A 21,290-nucleotide genomic window follows, 5' to 3' on the forward strand; every position below is an offset into this window, starting at 1 on the left:
TCACTGACAAAGGTTCAGTCATCACTGACCAAGTGTCATCATGTGGACTCTGAAACTGCAGAGATTGCCCAGGTGCTCAGTCCCAAGGGTAAACAAAGTTCCAACACATTTCTGTCCCTTCTGGAGCACAGCAAGTACTGGAGAGTGGGGCAATTCCTGCAGACTGTAATTTCATGGTACAAAGGACACAATTTCTGAGGATGCTGGGCTGCAAGGAGAAGGCTTCGATGCATCCTGGCAGAACAAGGCTGAAGGGGATAAGTAATGTGTACAAAATAGGCATGCTGAAATAAAAACACAGAATTTACTCTTTCACTAAATAAAAGGAAAAAAAAGGAAAATGAGATAAAATATCTTTTAGGAAGTTGCACATTTCCTTTAAGTTCTCTCTGCAGTTAGAGGAATTAGGGAATTCATTTTCTTCTCTTGAAGCTGGAGAATTGCAAAGGGATGGCTGAGAACAGAGCTAATGTTCAGCACACTGATGAAAATTAATTTTGTATGTAATTCTCACTATTCATTTGAATGTAGAATCCACTAAATAGACTAGGTCTAGTCTGTCATGCTGAAAGCTTCACAGCTTCCAGTGAAAGCCAACATCAGGTGGCCAGAAGGCAGGACAGGAGGTGGCACTCTGGCCCTCTTTGAAACCTCTCTGAAAACCCATTTCAGAGCAGAACTTAAAAGAGGGAGCAATTTTTGAGTAAGTTATTGTATATTTGGGACAATTAACTCAAGTATGAATCATGGAGTAGGTATGGAGCCCAATCTAAGACAAAAGTGCTGTTTAAACATCATAAAATGCATTTAGTATCAGCTCTAGGAATCTGCCCATCAAGAGATCATAACCAAACATGGATGCAGCTCCTGGGAGAAAACCAGGCAATGCTATAGTGTATTGCACTGAAAAGTCAAAGGAACAGTCTACATGAATTCCCTTTGTATCTGAACTTCTGGTAAAACCCAGCAGTAGCTGGGCCCTTTAGGGCTGAGCATCTCCACAGCCAGTGAGGGGAGCTGGTAGAGAAGAGTTCATCATTCTGGGAAAGTATACCTGATTCTGAGAGTATTCGCTCCAGCACGGCACATGCAGCATGGCTGGATATCTAAACTGCCAAGATCATTGTGATTATTTCCAAGTAAATCAGCCATCCCTATTTAGTTTACTTGATATAGAGAACAGCATTCTATATGAGAAACTATATGCAAAACATTTCTCATTTCAATTACGCAAGTATAGTAATCAGCAAACAAATTTAAACAATGTTTAACACCTTTACCCTCTCCACCTCACCTTCTATTTTTGCTAAGCTTTTAAGAAAGTATTGGTACCTTCCCTGATATTTTATGAGAGCTTGTGGGAAATAAATAAGAAATGTATGGGAAAACTATGTCGATCTTTAATTTTCAAAAATCTGTACCTTACTCCATAAAACCCAGTTTATTTATTTGTATTTTTACATTGCAATTCTCAAGTCTACTCCTAGTGCCTTTGACTTCAAAAATCTTCATGTAAAAACAGCAAGACAGAAGCATCCATGACCTTTCTTCCCTCTTCTCCAGGTCCATTCACAACTCACTGGGTAGCACCATGAGGAAATTGCTGAGATCACCTTCCTGTTTACCAGCTGAGACCCTGGAGGCAGTTTGCTCCATTAATTCAGGAAGCTGATGTGCAAAGCCTTGTATGAGTGTGTTGTGCCATTTCCAGAGCACACCCTCACTTGCTGAGGAGACAGTTTGCCATGTCTGTCTATCACTGTTCTATCCCAAGTCCTGCCCACTCTGCGGGAAGCTGATGCTAGCAACAAGGCAACCTCCTGTGGAGCATCCCCACATTTTGCTTGAAGAAGCGGCTTCCACTCAGCATGAATGACAACAGGTCCAGACAGCTCAGGGCAGTCAGGCTCAAAAAAACCTCATTGTAGCTTTCTAACTGGTCAAAATCACTCACATGCTGTATGTAGTAGGCCCTGAACAGGTGATAGGGAAGGAACCAAATTATGATGACCCAGATGAAAATCAAGTTTTTTATTTGGGCCCAGAATTCTTGGTGTGAACAGAGGGAGGTAGAAAATTTTCTCACCACTTTTACCAGGATAAGAATCTGCAAGCCCAAGAGGACACAAGAAATGAGGGCAACAGCTACAATTAAGGTGTAATTCAGGGCTTTCACACTCATGTGCTGAAGTTCTTTGTGGAACTTGAAGCATGTTGTATTATTGTATAAGCCTGAGCGTCCATACTCAAAGTAGAAGAGCGGCACCCCAAAGACCATGACGAAGACCCATACGGCAGCACTTGCTGCAATGGCGTGCAGCTTTCTGTAAAACTCCACCTTGTCCTTCCACTGAAAGAAGATGAGCCACCGGATCACCAGTGTGATCACATAAAATACAAAGGTCAGGTACATGTGGATGTGCACCATGGCACTCACCATTTTGCAAAATGGCACATCAAATACCCACTTCTTTTTGACATAATAGTGGAGGCGAAAGGGGACTGTGAAGAGGAGGAGGCTGTGTACAAGGACCAGGTTAATGATAGCAGTCGTGGTCACAGATAGAGTGCTCATCTTGAGCAGCACAAAGGACATTGTGATAGACCCAATTCCACCTCCAGTAAAGGCAATCGAGTAGACAGTGACCAGTATGGCACTTATGGTGCCGGTATGAACGAAGGCAGAAGAGGAGTCACTGCTGTTCCTGGTCCCTTCAGTCATGTTCCTGAAATCTTCCTGGTACATACCCTGAAAATGAAAGAATACAGAAAGACTAAGATAAGGTAGGAATGAGAGGACTTATCTAAAAAGCCAGAAGGGCTTCCCACCTGTCTCTTGCTTAAGCAACAATCCTGAAATCTCACAGATGGCATCAACAGCTGTAACCTGTACTTTTATCCATACATCCTCCAGCCTAGGGGAAAATAGATGAGAAGGTTGGGTAGAGAGCTGCTTTAGTCCTTAAGACATTTCCAGTCATACACCTAAAAAGAAATATGAGTAAATAATATATGGAGAGAAATGATCCTTAGAGAAATTACATAATTGTGGTGGTTTTGTGCTGTGTCTTATTTTCTCCTCTTTTCTGAGCATTTGCATGCTTTTACAGTGAAGATCAGAGATGCTATTTTAATTGTGCTACTCATCCATCAACTTGTTTCTTTGCAGCACAAATCTCCTTCCCAGGGCCAGACAACAAACATATGTTGTTCAATCTAAGATAAAAATTCTGTTTGTTACTGAAAGCTGAGTTTTGAACACATTACAGTCAACTTTTTCTCTATGGACAATTTCTGTGATCAAGGGATTAAACACCATGAATACCCAGACTGCACAGAAATCCTGCTCAGATCCATCAGGCCTTGAAGCATTGGCAGTACTGTCCTGTTCTCAGAGCAATTTCAAATCTTTCTTGTAGTAACTGGGTGTTAGGAAATGGACTGCTAGAAAATATTAGGAAAGGATATCCTGAATGAGTGTAAATCATACCATCTGACCCAAGCAGAAGCTAAATGCAAGTTAACAGCAAGTTTAAAAAGTATTCTATATGTTTTTATTATATTACCATCTAAAAAAGAGATTAAATGTAATTCTTATAAATCTAACTGCAGCTCCTGTTAGGATTTTAAGTACTACAATATTATATGGGAGGTGAAGAGTTCATGTAGGATGTTATCCTGAAGCATATTTGCATGTGTAAAAATGTTCAGGGGATGTTCACACTACAGTTACAGAAAAGAAGCAAGGAAAACTGAACAGTGTCAGGCTCTATACTATCACAATTATAGTGCTACTGCAACCTGAACTGTAATTTAAAACTGACTCTGGAAAGTCAATCATTTTACCAGTTATCTTAGGTTGCAATACAGGATGTGACCAAAAGTATGTATTCTATCACTATCTGTTGAAACCAGGTGGGGCAGTGATCCTTATCTCAGGGGCAGATATTCTCAGCTAATGGGGCATCTGTTAAAACCAGGTGGGGCAATCATCTTTATCTTTGCTACAACCCATCCTCCCTCTAGGAAGATATCATCTGCTGCTGGGCCATTGAGTCCCACTGCATGACTGATAAAATTATATCATCCCATTGTGAGATCTTCCAGCCAGGGGGAGGAGCCAAGCCTTTCCTACCTAGATAAAAACTGAAATTTGCAACACTAAAGCAGCGTTTTTTCTACTGGTTTCCAGAAGAAAGCTGGACCTTTCCACATCATCACTGGACTTTTGGACGGAAACTGCACCCTTCTGCTTCTACAGGACCACTGCTTCAACTGAACCACATCTGCCACTGCAGGACTGTAGCCACCATTTTATCGGACTGTTATGAACACTCTGACTGACAGGGTGGCAGGTTGTATTCTGACTCTGTCAGTGTTTTGGGTTTGTCCTTTGTAATACTGTATTTCTATTTTAATTTCCCTTGTAAAGAACTGTTATTCCTATTCTCATATATTTGCCTGAGAGCCCCTTCATTTCAAAATTATAATAATTTGGAGGGAGAGGTTTACATTCTTCATTTCAAAGAGAGGCTCCTGCCTTTCTTAGCAGACACCTGTCTTTCAAACCAAGACACCAGGGAATCCCACAATACAATTAATTTTCTCCTGAATTTTTGTCATTTTTCATTTAATAATATGTTGCTTTCACGTGCAAGGGGGGAGGGGTGGATTCGCCTGAGGGAAGGCACCGCGCCAGGGAACAAGAGGACTGTCCTGTGTCTCAGGGCTTCCCCTGTGAGCTGCAAGGACCAATCAGAGAGCTGATTTGGTGATGGACAGCTCGGGAAACCAATTGAAAGTTATTTTGCTTTCACAAATCACATTGGATTAAGTTAACTAGCTCTCTTTCGGCTTCCGTCTCCTGGGAGCTGAGGTGGCCCTGGCCAGGGCCCCCGGCCTGGCTCCTGCCTCGGCCTCGGGCCCGGCCTCCTGGCCCCAGCTCCGTGGGGGGGCCTGGCTCGGCACCCCAGCCCCTGCACCAGGTCTGCGGGGAGCCCCTGGCCCGGCCATGGCTCAGCCTCAGCCCTGGCCGTGGTGGCCCCGGCTCCACATGGCCCCCGGCCCCGCGCGGCTTTCGGCTTGGCTCTGCTCCCCTCTCCACGTGGCATGGCCAAGCAGGGGGAATGGGGCACCCACCAAAGACAATCCCTTTCCCCCCCATTCTGAGAAGAGAGGCCCGAGATGATGTACGTGGCTCAGAGTTTTCCAGCAACAGCCTGGTCTGGCTTCTTCATGATCTGGATACAATTTTAACTCTTTTTAATCCCTGGATAAGATTCTCGATCTCCTGAGCTCCCCTGAATGAGAAGAAATAAAGCATGGAGTTTACAAAACTCAGTGGAATGAAGATAAAGTTCCTGATGAGAAGAGATTGAAAAGATGTAACTGATAAGTAGCTGAAAACTTTTTTTTTGTGGGCTAAGGGGACGGTGACTACACTAAAACTCCTTTAAACTGTGAAATATACTTGGGGAGATTGGGGTGCTTGAGAAGAAGACTTTTTGCCTGGAGGGAATGGAGCTCTCTGTTTTGGGACTGGAATATGAACAGAGACATTTGATAGAGAAAGAGATGAAGAGAATTTGGTTTTTCAGCAGCCTGCCTTTCAAAGTAGTACCCCATGTATGCATCATAACCCATAACACAGCCCTGGAGGGACTGTGTAAATGGGAGGAAATTCATGGTTCTGTAGGTCTGGGCAGATGCAGACTGTGAAGTTGAAGACACCCCCTAAGCCTAAATCAAAAAAGGAACTTTTCTCTCTAAAGTGAACTGAAATGGCTATTTAAGTAGATAACTGACTGAAGTGTTCTCTGTATGTGTTGTAACCCAATACCTAAAGAGGTATAAGGAATGTGTTGCCCTAACTCTGTGTCCACATCCTATTGGCTTCTTTCCAAGTCCCCTCCCTGACCTTTTCCCTAGAAAAGTCCGTTAGCTGAGACCCTAACCCTCTTTGTTCCCTGGAGTCATCATGCAATAAACAAGATCCCTGAGAAAGACAAAGAGTCTCTTTTGGATTCCATCGTTTATTTAATGTAGCACACTTTAGCTCCCTCAGAGTAAGTAGCTAGGAGGGAGTTACAGTGTGTATACAGTTGGCGACCAACATGTGGTTTCTTTTAATTACGGGCCCACAAGTAGTTGAATCCCATTTTTAGGGATTTCTTAGCTCGTTGGTCTGTTCAACTTCCCTCTGTGCTTGGCTAGCTGCTTTTAAACAGCTCCCAGGTAGGGAGGAAGACGGCCGATAACTCCACTCTCAGCGCTGGAGGGAGCCGGCCGGAGAAGATAAACACTTCACGAATCACATGAGAAACCGAGGTCCGTCAGGACAGGTAAAGTTTACTCCATCATGGGAGGCGAGGATCCCAGAGGGAAGGGGTTTCCCAGGTGGAGACGGTCGCAGCGCGGCAGCAGGGCGGGTTTTAGGACCTGGAGCTACCGCGGGAGCTGCGACATCTTGAGCGGCAGCGGCAGCGGCTCAGCGGAGCGGGGCCCCTCCGAGACAAGCGGGATCGCTATATTAACCCCTTTCGAACCATTGCAGCTGGCAGCTCCAGTGCTGCGCAGCTCTTAGGGGCTACCCAGAACCCGCTTGAGGCGGCAGGGGTTCCCCAGAGCTGGCATGGCCAGCGGAACGGGGGCCACGTGTTCAGGGTTTCATCCCAGACAGTGGAGAGCCCACACTCCCTTTTCTGGCGGGGTTTTTTAAACTCGGGTCAGAAAAGAGTCATTTTTCTTTGTGTGATTATTACGTGAAGGTATAGGATATTGTGCAAATTGCTTTTATAACATCAAAATGGGCTCACAATTATCGGCACAACAAAAGAGTATTATTTCTCAGCTTAAAGAACTGATAAATGCAGAGGATGTAGCAATTAGAAGGAAAACAATACAACAATTTGTATCTTGGATTTCTAAAGAAATTCCAGATTTTGAAAAACAAGATATGAATTTGGTTTTATTTTGGGATGAAATAAAGAATTTATTGACTTCTAAAATAGAAAAAGGTAATTCTGCTACAGCTTTGTTCCTCCCTATTTTTAAATATTCGCAAACAATTATTACAATTAGAAAATAAAGGACAGCCACAGATAAAAGCTTTGAAACCGCCCCCCCCCCATCTTCTCCAAATTTGCTGATGCCTGAAAAGGATCCAAACTTTGTAAATTCTGAGCAGTCTGTCAAGAAATCCTCTTTATACCCATCTCTTTCGAATTTACCTCAAAAGAATTCTGATGATACTCCGAAAAGTAATCTTTCTTTGTCTCACGGTGATGGGGACCACATGGTCCATGGTGGCAGGCATGCTCCACCATCCTTTTTTCTCCACCCCCTTCCCTATCCCCTATCCTAATCCTACACTTATAGCTTCCCCTAGCCACCTTTTCCAGGCTCAGGTTACAAATAACAATCCTCCAAGCTACAGCGGGGCCCTGGGGGAGAGGGACAGCACACCGGCTGATGGAGGAGGGGGAGGGGAAGGCTCAGCTGACAGCAGCAGGGGAAAACAGGTTGTACCTAGCTCTGCAGTCCAGATCTTAGAGGGAGATAATATACCATCAGCTGCTCCTGTAATCTATGTAGGTAGAAGAAATGGGAAGAGGGAGTATAACCCTCTCTCATATCAAGATAAAAAAGAAATTTGTAAAGTGCAAAGAGAATTTGGTAGAAGCAGTGAGATTTTTAAGGGTATGCTGTGAGCGACTTTCACTTCCAATGAGATGACACCTCATGATATAAAAGATATTTTCAGGTGTTTGCTAACTCCCTCAGAATATGATGTGTGGTTTAATATGTGGAAACGTTCTTTAGGGGCTCTTTTAACAGAGATTCGCCAAAACACTGACAATTCCAAGGATCTGGAAGATAATGAATTAACATTGGATCATTTAAGTGGTGAAGGGACTTGGCATTGCCCTGAAAAACAAACTCAAGTATTATCCAAATTTGTTTTAGATAAAATTTGCAATATGGCTGAAAAAAGTTTTAATCAGTTACCAACAGTTGAGATAACTGGCAGTTATGTTAATAAAACAATATGCTTCTGAGAATTTTTTGCAGTTCGTAGATCGTCTGCGTGTACAGGTGGAAAGACAAGTGCATGATCCAGCAACCCAGGCTGAATTGATAAAAGAAATGGCACAAAGAAATGCCAATGAGGCCTGTCACAGAGTTATTCTAAGTCTTCCTATGTACCCTGAACCAACCCTAGCACAAATGATAGAAGCCTACGCCAGTAATTGTTCAGAGTACCAGAAAGGAATCCAAGGCCATCTCCATCCAAGCCTGCAGCAGCTGAAACATCACAAGAAAGGAAGCAACCTATGCCACCTGAACAGCTGCAGCATATCACCTGCTTCCAGTGTAAAAAGCAAGGACATTTCGCTAGGGAATGCCCTCTTAACCAGAAACACAAGAAGTCCAACAAAAGAAAAATGTGAGCTTGCAGCGCGTGCCTGCTCTTAACATCATAACGCGCAAAGATATAAATACTGCAGGTGCTACAGTGGCAAAAGCCTCTCTCTTAAAAACAAAGGGGAAGGATGGGATAAAAAATGTGGGTATACCAAATAATTTAAATGTTAAATCTTCTGTTAACCAGGTCCGGCAGCCTTGCGGTCGTGTCAGGCTGGAGACTACAAAAGGTTTTCATTTCAGGACTATTGATTGGACAATTATTACAGTGGATCTCTCAAGCAGCCTAGTAGACATGACCATATTGCACATGGAAATGGAGAGTGAGTATTTTGTTGTTGGAGACACATCACACACACTCTTAGAAATTGAAGTAGCTCCCATGGTTATGAAGAGAAAAGTATCCTGCCTCATAATATTAGCACGCTGTTCTCAGCCACCATTCTACCTGGGCAAGGGGCAGATATTAGCTCAGGCTATTCCCATTCCAGCAGAAGTCACAGCAGATGGGAAAACACCTGAGGCCTACTGGGCAGAAGCGGTGGGTATGCAACCTAACACATGGATCAGATCGTCTCCATGTGGAAGGGGTGCTTGACACAGGGGCAGATGTGATGATCATACCCAAAAGGATATGGCCTTCACACTGGAAACTGCAACCTGTGGCAGGGAAAATTCAAGGTATAGGAGGAATTAAATTGGCAAAAATATCAAAAACCATCGTGCAAATCGAGGGTCCAGATGGGAGATTGGCTAGTGTTCATCCATTTGTAATAGATTACAAATGTCCCTTGTGGGGGAGGGACTCCATGTCACAGTGGGGAATTAAAATGATTATTCCAAAAACTCCTCGGAATTTTTAGAGTTGGCTACTGTGGAGCACCCTGCCCAGAAACTAACATGGCTAAGTGACACCCCAATTTGGGTAGCACAGTGGCCAATGAAAAAGGAAAAGTTGAAGGTGCTTGAGGAACTTGTGGAGGAGCAATTAGCAAAAAACCATATTGAGGAAACCACAAGCCCTTGGAATTCCCCCATCTTTGTAATAAAGAAACCGGGGAAGGACAAGTGGAGATTATTACATGACCTCAGAGAAATAAACAAAGTGATTCAGGACATGCGGTCTCCTCAACCTGGGATGCCATCCCCAACAATGTTACCCCGAGATTGGCAATTGGCTGTAATAGACATCAAAGATTGTTTTTTCCAAATCCCCCTACACCCTGAAGATGCCCAAATGTTTGCTTTCTCAGTTCCCTTGATAAATTGAGAAGCACCAATGAAGCGGTACCACTGGAAAGTGCTGCCACAAGGCATGAAGTGCAGTCCTAGCATCTGCCAGTGGTATGTAGCCTCATTGCTGTCCCCTGTGCATGCACAAAGAAGGGAAGCCATAATATTACATTATATCGATGATGTGCTTGTGTGTGCTCCCAATAACGTGATACTCCAACACACACTTGACCTAGTAGTTAAAGTTTTAACCTCTGCTGGATTTCAATTGCAGGAAGATAAAGTTCAGAGGATGCCACCTTGGAAGTACCTGGGCTTGGAGATTACTGCACGGATTATTGTTCCACAGAAATTAGAAATTAATTGTAATCCCAAAACCTTGACAGATGTCCATTCCCTGTGTGGGTCTTTAAAATGGGTAAGGCCCTGGTTAGGCCTCACTAATGAGAACCTAAAACCTCTCTTTAATTTATTGAAAGGAGAAAGAGAGCTGGTTTCTCCCAGGGAACTGACCCCAGAGGCAAAGATTGCAATTGAAAAGGTGCAAAAAGCTTTGGCAGAGAGACAGGCTCACCATTATCAACCTGAGCTGCCTTTCAAATTCATTGTTTTGGGAAAACTGCCACACCTGCATGGTCTAATATTCCAGTGGATCAAGGGGCAGAATGATTCACTCTTAATCATAGAGTGGGTCTTCCTCTCGCATCAAAGATCCAAGACCATCACTCAGCCACAAGAGCTGATGGCTCAGCTGATTCAGAAGGCAAGGATGAGGCTGCCTGAGCTGGCTGGTTGTGACTTTGCAAGCATTTACCTGTCAATCAAACTTTCTGAGGAGGGAAGAAACTCTCCGGAAAGGATGACCAAAGAGATGTTTGAGCACTTGCTCCAGAGCAATGCCAGCCTCCAAATATCTCTAGACAGCTACAGTGGACAAATATCAGTCCAGGGCCCAGCTCATAAGTGGTTCAATGAGGAATTCCACCTCATTCCTTGTGAGGAGTCAGAGACCACTCAAGGCGCTCACGGTGTTCACAGATGCATCAGGGGCCTCTCATAAGTCGGTGATGACTTGGAGAAACCCACAGACTCAGCACTGGGAAGGTGATGTTAAGTTTGTGGAGGGCTCGCCCCAAATAGTCGAGCTGGCTGCAGTTGTGAGAGCCTTTGAGAAGTTCTCGGAGCCATTTAACTTGGTAACAGACTCAGCTTATGTTGCTGGGGTAGTGTCCAGAGTGGAGCAGGCAGTGCTAAAAGACATTGATAATGAGCATCTCTTTAGACTGCTCTCAAAGCTAATCTATTTGGTTTCACATAGAGAGCATCCGTTCTATATGGTGCATGTGAGGTCACACACCAATTTGCCAGGCGAGATTGCAGAAGGGAATCGTAAGGCAGACTCTCTTGCAGCCCCAGCTGAGAAAGCACACCTTCCTGACATCTTCCAACAGGCAAAGCTGAGCCACCAGCAATACCACCAGAATGCTCCAGGTCTGGTTCGTCAGTTTCAGCTAACACGGAGTCAGGCTCGAGCCATCGTGGCCACCTGTCCCAGCTGCCAGCTCCAGGCCATGCCATCACTGGGTATGGGGGTTAATCCCCGAGGCCTTGGCAACTGCGAAGTGTGGCAGACAGACATCACACACATTCCTAGTTTTGGATGCCTCAAATATGTCCATGTAAACATTGACACATATTCAGGTGCAGTTTATGCCTCTGCCCATGCAGGAGAAAGGGCTGTGCATGCTAAACAACACCTAGTGCAAGCCTTTTCAGCGTTGGGAATACCTAGGGAAATCAAAATAGATAATGGTCCAGCGTACGCATCCAAGGAGTTCCTGGAATTTGTCCAGCAGTGGGGAGTGGAACATAAAACTGGCATCCCCCACTCCCCCCACAGGCCAAGCTGTGATTGAGCGTGCACACCAGACTCAAACAGGTTCTGGCTAGACAGAGCAGTTCTACTGTGTGGATGTCTCCACAGCAAAAGCAGTGCAAAGCCATGTTCACTATCAATTTCTCGAATTGCTCATTTGAAAATATGTATCCTCCTGTGGTACGTCACTTTAACAGCAGTAAACAGTTCAAGTTGTCTCAGCATCCACCTGTTTTGATTACGGACCCAGAAACGTGGGAAACCAAAGGTCCCTATGAACTGGTAACCTGGGGAAGAGGTTATGCATGCATATCCACTCCCTCAGGCCCTCGGTGGATTCCCCAGAAGTGGGTCAAACCGTTTGTTCCAAAGAATCCAGCTCCAGCAGAAGGAGATGAGAAGCAAGCAACCGTTGCTTCGAAAAGAAGACGCTGCCGGAAGGAAGAGAAAAAATCTTTATAAAGGACTACATTCCGGCAAATGTTTGTTTTTCCTTTTAGAGAAAACCTATCCTCCACTCAACCCCATGATGAACCCTTTCCAAGTTGTCTTCTTGTTAACACTGACAAGTGAAGCAAGAATCAGAAGATTGGTTTAATGAACTGTTCAGAGGCTGGGGGTTCGCCGGGTGGTGGACTTCTATAGTTAAAACGATTCTGTTATTCCTTGTTATTCTTTTCCTTGTAATAATGGCGTTTGGGATCCTATGACATTTAACTTTCAAGGCCATTAATGGTATCATTCCTTCTACCTCTGTAGTCAATCACATAGAAATGAAAAACAAAACAATCTAATTCTCCCTCAAATTACCAATGGTGGGCAAAATCATAATTCGAATCAAAACAAATAGAATATCCTTTCCTCAATTAAAAACAAAAAAACTGGGAGATGTTGTAACCCAATACCTAAAGAGGTATAAGGAATGTGTTGCCCTAACTCTGTGTCCACATCCTATTGGCTTCTTTCCAAGTCCCCTCCCTGACCTTTTCCCTAGAAAAGTCCGTTAGCTGAGACCCTAACCCTTTTTGTTCCCTGGAGTCATCACGCAATAAACAAGATCCCTGAGAAAGACAAAGAGCCTCTTTTGGATTCCGTCGTTTATCTAATGTCGCAAACTCTACTCAGAGTAAGTAGCTAGGAGGGAGTGTTACATGTATGTTGTTGTTAAGGAATGTGGAATGAATGAAGGGGAGGAGGGAACAATCTAGGAATCTTATTCTGAATTCTTTTTTTTGTGTTATTAATAAATTTCTTCTTATACCATTTTAAGTTTTGAGCCTGCTTTGTCTCTACTTCTAAATCCTATCTCTAAAAGAAATTAAATATATTAAAACTGGCAAACCCAAATCACACTGTGACAAATAATAAAAGGCTTTTAACTTCAGAAATTATTTCCTCAGTCTCTTTGTATGAGTGATATTTGAGCTTTATTTTCATTTTTCAGGTAGCACAAACTGCCAAAAGTTGGGAGAGGAAAAATTTTTTAGCAGTCCACTCATTTTATGGAAAAGAGGAAATGCATATAACAGTTTTATAAACTGGTTTTGCTCATAGTGAGAAATGAATATCTGTGGTGCACCTCAGGTGTTTTGTGTTGTTTCTTAGCAATATTTCTAAGCACTTACCTCACAGTAATCAAGATCTCTTAATACATTGAAAAGTTATTCTCTAGCTATCCCAATGCATATAAGACTCCAGATACCTTATTATTATCATAAGTATTATCAGCAGTATAAATATAAGTGTCATATCTCAAACTGATGTGCTAGTTGTTGGCATTACTGACCTTTTGTGTTTGACCTTGCATTTCAGAGTTACGTGGACAACAAATTCCAGTACATTAAGAAATTTACAATGGGTTTCAGTGAAGGAGCATTTCATTAAAGTCACCGCAGATTGGCACACTGCAGCTCTTGCATCAGAAGTTTCTGAGACACTTCATCCTCACAACTATGCAAGTCAGAAGGGATTAGCAAGAGCTCTTCATCAGTTTCTCCAAGTTGCTAAACTTCAGTTTGAAAGGATGTCTCTAAAAAGAGGCATTATGACACTGTTTGGATTTAAAATGCATATTTAAAGTTTAAGACTTTTAAAAGTGTCACAGAGGGAAAGGCAACACACTTGTGGCTTGGTGTGAGCAGACCCAGCAGCAAGGCTGCACTTGAAGAAGAAGAACCTCTTGTTGTCACCCTTTGGAGGCAAGCAGTGAAACTTGAACTGAAAGCAGTAAGAACAGATAAGCAGAAGTCAGATAACTGATATTTTCTTCAGACTGTACAGTGAAGGGGGCAGCAAGTGACCTATTTCTGTCTGCAAATAAGCAACTGAGTCACTGAAATGCAGGTTTCTGCAGAATTCTGCAGTCATCATTAAATCCCTGTGTAGTAAGGTTCTGCAGAATATGTAATTTTCATTAATCTTCCAAAAAAAAAAAAAAAAAGCTACTAGCAGCTATGATAGGAGATTATCAGCTCCCCAGTAGTACAGGCACCCCACTGAAATATCATTGCATGATGAATACAGAGTGTAACATAACACAGGGCATTTCACAGAGGAAATAGTTTTCTGGTGAAATGAGGTTTCCTGTTGTACTGACATTCACAAATCTATAACTACTGACCTGAAATGCAACTTAAAAGTCCTTTTGCCAGAATTTAGCCGGAGGCACATGGATTAAGAACTAATGTGGACCTTACAAGACACAGTTGTTCTTGTTTCTGTGCCTTCCCATCCCTTCTTAGCAACTGCCAGTTCAATGATATTGCTCAAGTTTTGGAGCCAGGTTTGTTCTTTCTCTGTGTTAAGCCTCTCATGACTTGGCTGAACTTCTGCTGGACATGAATCTTGAGCAGTCACAAGGCAATAGAGGACATCACTTAATTTGGATGCTACAGCAGCTGCCGGTGCCAAGGGTTAGGGGACAATTGCAAAAATAGCTGTTGTAGTCTGACAAAGGAGGTAGGTTGCCAACAGGCCAGAGGCTAATTCTTTTCAGAAATATGATCAGCAAAAATACTCTTGTGCATTCAAGATTTATCAGTGTTGATAATGCAATCACAATCATTTCATGTGACTGTCAGTGCAGCATAGTCTGTGAGACTTCCCTGGACTGCTCTTCTCAGGACAGAAAATGTCATAATGCTCAGTCCCTGTCTGTGTTCAATGCCAGGTTGATGGGGATTTCAGCAACCTGGTCTAGTGGAACATGTCCCTTCCCATAGCAGGGCTGTTGGAACTAGATGATCTTGAAGGCCTCTTTGTTCCCAAACCATCATGTGATTCTATGGTTTATGAGAACAGTTTGATCTCTGTTCAAAATTTTCCGGGTAAGAAATATTCATTCTAACCTTCAGGAACTTGTTTCTCTTTTATCTTACTGCTGTCTATCTTACTATTAAAAAAAAAAAAAAGTAAGAAAGAATAAAAGATAACCCGTGCTGCTGGAGAGAATTTACCTCAGCTTCCAGGCATTTTATGTGCTTCTGCCTCTGTCTTCAGATTTAAAAAGCTTTTGTCAAATTTTGACTTCCCCTGTGGATATCTGATATGAGACATAAGAGGCTTATTCTCCCTCAATCCCAGCCATACCTGTGGCTCTTCAGTGAACTGCCATTACATTTGTACTTGGTTCTTAGATGAACAACTTTGCATTTGGCAGGGGTAAAACGCTCATTCTAGTTTGTGCCTGATTTAGCAGTCCAGAATAGCCTGGCTAGTTGCCTTCATTGCATACTATTTTCCCAACCAAGTCCATGAGTCACCATTATGTTTCAACATGTATCAACATATGTATCAACATTAAATCAGCTTATTAAAAAAAAAAAAAACCCACGTCATTTGTCAGAAATAATGACATTCACAATCTCTGTCAAACAGTGAGCTCTACTCTACAACAAGTGTTTGCAAAATTCATCTTCCACACGTCTTACTGGCAGGCTTCACACAGATTTTCTTGTGTTCTGACAGTTGGGTTCTGCAAAAGAAGCATTTGCTATCTGCATGCACCAAACTGAGAAGTTTCATTTGAATTTGGAGAAGAAAAAAGTTCAACTATGAAAGACTTCTATTTTTGACAGCCTTAATAAATTGAAAAATGATGTTTGTCAGAACTGGCATTCCTGCACTGAACTAGACTAGGTTGGAGGAAGTGCAAAATACAAATAATTTTTAACAAAGGTCTGCTTAAAATCTGCATCTGTTTCACAGAATCCTAATTTAGTCTCAAAGTGTTTTATGTTAAGGGCATTGTAATTGCACTTCAATTTGTTCTATTTCTGTGCTGAGTTACAGCAATGTAGACTATGCCACTAGAATAATTGCAGAATTTCTTTAATTGCAAAATAACCAAACACACCTGAAATTTGAAGAATAAAAACCTGCTAATTGGAAAACACTAAAAATAAAATAGTATTAAATATCAAGCCCAATTTTACATTTAGACATTGGCTTTTTTAAAACTTTATATGATTCCCCTAACTCATTAGGTAACTGAACAGCTCATGTCTTGCAGTCTGTGTCAACATTATACTGATACTTTATGGTTTCAATCCAGTCCATTGAAGAACAAATGTGATGGGAAAAGCATGTTGAGTTAGTCCTCTTTCATTTAAGATTGTCACTATTTTTACACAATAAAATGGAAACTATGAAGTGTTCCTATAAAGGATGATTTACCTCCTTAGCTGTATCTAAACAGAGAGAACAAACCCTTCTTGCCCCTACAGAGACTGTGTGATATCAAACACACACAAAAAGATGGATGTAAACAAAATGTACTCCCTCACAGTTTTAGAAGACAGTGTAAAAACACAGGGTATCAACATGAAAAAGAATGAAGCAATGTTGTCCCTTACTAGGAAACTGCCAAACACAATGAGAAAACATTTGTGCAGAAAATGCCTTAAAAATAAAACAAATAGACCACTGAACGCTTTCCCCCTCAAACTTGCAAACATTCTTTTAAAAACTTTGCAAATCAAGGCTTTTTTTTTTCTTCTTTTTTTTTTCATTCTGTGTATACTTACGGATTAGAGTTTCTCTCTGTAGCAATTTCTATAAATTTCCTAAAATAGTTCCCTTTCAGGACTTCGGCCGCTTCCTTTGGACCTGACAAGAACCAATTGGTGTCTGATTTTTAATACTGACATATTGTTAGACCAATGAGAAAGTTTATGCGCCTTTGTGAAACACACATGAAAAGAAAAAAACCCCAAAAATCTATCTTTCATTTCCGGCCTCTCAAAAGGTAACTAGTCTGGCTGGGGCTAGGCCACATGTGGCCCACGGGCCTGACCAGGTCTGGGCCCGGGGCCGGGCCGGGAAAGGGAGGCCCTTTGGCCACTGAGATCCTGGCTGCTTCCCCCTTGCACCCAGCGTGGCTGAAATGCTGCAGCTGCTAACATCCCCAGGAGGCTGCCCCGCCGCGGGCCCCCCAGCCCGAAGGGGAGGCGGGGCACTGAGCCGAGCTTCCCCACCCACCCCGCAATGGAATGCGGCCAAGGAACACACTGCCGTTTCTGGCTGGGCCCCTTCTAAAATCCTAGTCTAACCAGCGCGGCTGTCGAAAAAAATCTCTATCGCAAAATAACTCCCAGCCGCGGCCTGGAAGAGTTCCCATAACCATCTGTAGGCCCAGGCAAGATATTAACTCTTTCACTACCCAGAATGAGACTTACAGACTCTATTCTCTCGCCTAAGTTAAAAAAACAAAACAAACCAACCAAACAAACAAACAAGAAAACCCAAAAAAAAAAAAAAAAAAAAAACCAACTAAAAACCAAACAAACAAGCAAACAAACCCAAACAAACAAAATAAAAACACACACAAAACCAGCATAAAAACACCAAGGTAAGACCAAAAAAAAAAAAAAAAGAAGACAAAGTCCCAAATAAAAAAAAAACTTAATGAAGATGCCTCACTCTTAGAATGAAATTTCTTTTTTAAAACTATTTAAAAACCCCTCTTATTTCCCTATAACTCATAAAAATACATTATAGAGTAGATAAAATGATCTAACTATAAATATAAGCAAAGACCTTTATGCTAGTGTAAGCAAATGTTAAAATAGTTATAATCCCATAAGAAGTTTAAATAAAGGGAAAAAAAGACCCCTGCCACTCCCGAGGGAAGAGAAGAAAAAAGATCTCTATTTTCAAAAACAAAAAGAGTTTTTGTTTAAACTATGATAATCCTTAAAGTGTGCCCCATATGTTGGCATAGTCCTCAATAACAATTATAGAAAAACTATTAATAGAAAAAAAATATTTTTACACAATAATTAAATTTCCATTCTCCCGGGTGGCTGATTCACTGTGACATCAAAGCTCAAAAAAAATCTGTTTCTTGAAAAAAAATTCTCCATAAACTGAAAAGAAGTCTCCTCTCCCAAATAAATTAGTAAAAGACTGTTTTTAAAAATAGAAAACGAACTAATTTGTTTCTATATGTCGTCAATGTAAAAAAAAATTTGTGAAAGAAGAAAAGTGTTCTAAAAATTTTGTTCTAATTAATATTATTTTAATTTTATAGCTTATAATAATAAAGTTCTTTCTTTATACCCTTTAAAATTTAAACCTATTTTACCTTCCTCCTAATCCTATCTCAAAAACAAAACAAATAAATAAATAAATAATTCTAATAAATACTCTAATAATTTAATCAAACCTAACCCATAACATTAATTAGTACATTGGCTGGGAAATCTCAAATTAACAAACCTAAACCACTACACTCTCCACTCTTCAAGTGTTGCTTACTTGGATCTTCATTTTATATAAGCTCTAAGAACAAAAAGCAAAAGGCCTGATACTTTAAAGAGTTATTGCCTTACTTTCTTCTTTGAGCTTATGACAAAACAATAACCTTGAGGCTCCACTGTGTGAGGGTAGAGTTCAGCATGGGCACACAACCTTGGGAAAAATTTTTAGTTGCATCATGTGGATGGCCCTTGAGCCTATCAGGGGAACTTCCAAGGAAATGTCCTGGAAGAGTTTGCCACAGGCTTTGAGAACGCCTCACTATTTGAAGTGAGACAGAAAGACTTCCCCCATGGTGCTCTGCAGCACTATGTTAATCTACCTCAGTTCCCTATAGGTCATTGCCCTTAGCCCTGCCCTTGTACCACCCCTCTGCCCGCAGATCGTTGGCCCCTGACCCCATACTTAACCTGGAACACTGCATTAATTTTGGTCTTTGGTCACTGGACTCCTTTGGTGTGACTTTGCAATAAACTTCGCTGGAAATATACCAGGAGAGCCTTTGCATCTTTCTTCTCTGACCTATCTGTGGTGTGTGTGAAAGCCTCTGTGAGTGGCTTTCTCAGAAGATGCTTTAGGAGAGGTAGCAGCAATCACCATCCATTTCCACGCTGCTACAGCATCACAGCATCCCTTACCTTGCAGCTACTTCTTAGTGATTAGAGTTCTTCAAAGTCTTCCATTTCTGAATAGTGCTTTTTACTACTGCCTAAAATGATAAACTATACACACAGAAGTGAGCCTCACAGTTCGCAAAGACATGTGTGGAAGAGCGGTTCCCCAGAGTGGAGGGGATGATTTGAAAGTGTGTTTTGAGAAAACAGGGCAGGACAAGAGAAAAATATGATCTACATTGTAACTAAGTGTAGGTTTGGATGTGGTCAGAAACACCTAAGTATAAGGGATGAAATAAGGTTCACTCTACAGCCCAGCACCATTTCTCAGCTCTGCTTTCTGCCAAGATTTTAGCCTAGTGTCTGGGTCTTGGGATGTGGTGCCATCACTATAGCTGCACATTGCTAGCAGAGGGAAACTAGGAGATCTAATTAAAAAGTGATTAGCCATGCCAGTGTCATAGGCTCATCAATGATGGTTGCTGTGAGATGTATGTGTGGTAAAAGATGTCTTACTGCAGGACTACGTGTCTGTAAGGAATCTGTACAAGGTCAGTTTTGCTCTCCTGCTGGCTTAACATGTTTCTGTCAGCACACATGGTCATATTTGAGTATACTAGTTTTGAAATCAACAGTATGGACATACAACTTTTAAATGTAATCTCACATGAGAATGTTTTAGCTGACTGCATCCTGTTGCTTCACATTTAGTTAAAAAAGCACAAGGGAAGTCCTGCTACAACAGACTGGTATGTGATGGAGATAGTCTTATTGCATTTTGCAATTTGAACAGTGGCTGACAGCTAAAGAACTGTTTAGATAATATTAAATGGTGATCATAACAGTAATGCTTAGTTCTTCTCTAAGACTTTTCCACAAGCTGGTCTTAAAGCTCTGCTGAAAGGCATGCATATAAAAAGTTGAAAACTCCGTGGAAAAAGCCAAAACTAAAGGTAAGATATCCTGGAATCAAGACTTATGCCTTCTCAAATTAGCAATTTTGTCATGACTTCTTCTAGGTCTTGTTTTAGAACGAATACATCCCGGTGGAATAAAGCTATGGTACCTTTAAAACCTCCAGGTAGCATCTGTATGTGGGTTTTAAAATGATACAATATTTTTGATACATAAAATGAGTTAGCACATAGTTAAACATAAGTTAAAACATAAATAATGTTTTATATTGATATATATTTTTGATGCAATGTAATATACAATAACATAACATACAAGTTACATAATTTTGTTGATAAATAACAATGTTGTATTCTCAAGCAGTCAAAACAAATAGGAGTTTTTCTGGTTGATTTTTTTCCATGTGTTTGTAGTTGGCAAATTTCAATCCTTTATTCTAGGAGTAAATCAAATAGTGAAATACCAGAGTATGATCTGGGGCAGACACCCTCATTGCCTTTATTGGTCTCTAATGTGTAGTTAGCATCAAGATCTAGATAGGCATAGAACACTTAATATACATAATTGCAATTAATCTTCCCTGGTAAATTGATGCAATTTTGCGCAGGATTTACCAACAACATGTATAATGGATTCCAGGCTGGTAAGTTTAGATTTTCAGCTGTAATGTACTGAGCTGGTGGCAGAATGTGATTATTTTAGAGCATCACCAGTTTTAAACACAGATACTAGAAATGCATGTATTTTAAAATTTTGAGTATTTGCTGGTTTTAGCAATACCTTAAAAATCTAGAAGTGTGATAGTGTGTTTTCATAGTACTATTGTATCGTGTAGATTTAACCATCACCTAGTTTGAGTTTGCATTACAGCAACAGTTTCAAGGGCCAAGGTTGCTTAATAATAGACAAGAGTCTGGGCTAGATTTCAAGGACTGCTTGTCCTGAGACTGATTAGCATCAAGGTACCTCTACACTGGATTGTGAGAAGGCCTTGAGGAAAGAAAACCGTGCCCTTTTATGCTCAGGCACAATACATTCTGTTAGTGATTTTTCAGCTGTTCCAAACTTAGATCTGTACACAGAATAACCATGGCAACACAGGTGTTTTGTTTGTTTACATTTATTTTGCCAGGACTCAAGGATTTGGAGTGCTAATTCAGAAGTGGACTACACAGGGTGGCAGGAGGGATGCAAGCATGGTGGATGGGTCTTCTAGAAAAATATTCTTCTCCTTCACTTATTTAAGTGGCAGAAAGCAAAAAATAAGATCCACCTGGACACCTTAAATTGACTGCGGGTAACCCGGCTCTTAATTGTGGGTAAAGCTTGAGTGATGGTCCTGACAACACTGAACTGATGTGGGTTACGTAGCATCGGGGAGGACATAATTCATAATAATTTGTACTCCTTACAAAAAGCCTGCTTTTTGATCTGCTCAGAGTCCCTCCTAGTGCCAGCTGTGGGCCTGGGCT

General features: G+C 41.6%; 1 protein-coding gene across 1 annotated transcript; it reads right to left on the reverse strand.

Annotated features, from left to right (window-relative positions):
- Positions 1–1,427: 1,427 nt before the first annotated feature.
- Positions 1,428–17,019, reverse strand: GPR141 (G protein-coupled receptor 141). Its single transcript, XM_056483202.1, has 2 exons — positions 16,558–17,019; positions 1,428–2,749 (listed from the first exon to the last, which is right to left on the reverse strand). The coding sequence occupies exon 2, from the start codon at positions 2,744–2,746 to the stop codon at positions 1,802–1,804; it is 945 nt and encodes a 314-aa protein (XP_056339177.1). The 5' UTR covers positions 2,747–2,749; positions 16,558–17,019; the 3' UTR covers positions 1,428–1,801.
- Positions 17,020–21,290: the final 4,271 nt, after the last annotated feature.

Source organism: Oenanthe melanoleuca, chromosome 2 (genome assembly GCF_029582105.1).
Source record: "Oenanthe melanoleuca isolate GR-GAL-2019-014 chromosome 2, OMel1.0, whole genome shotgun sequence".
NCBI lineage: Eukaryota > Metazoa > Chordata > Aves > Passeriformes > Muscicapidae > Oenanthe > Oenanthe melanoleuca.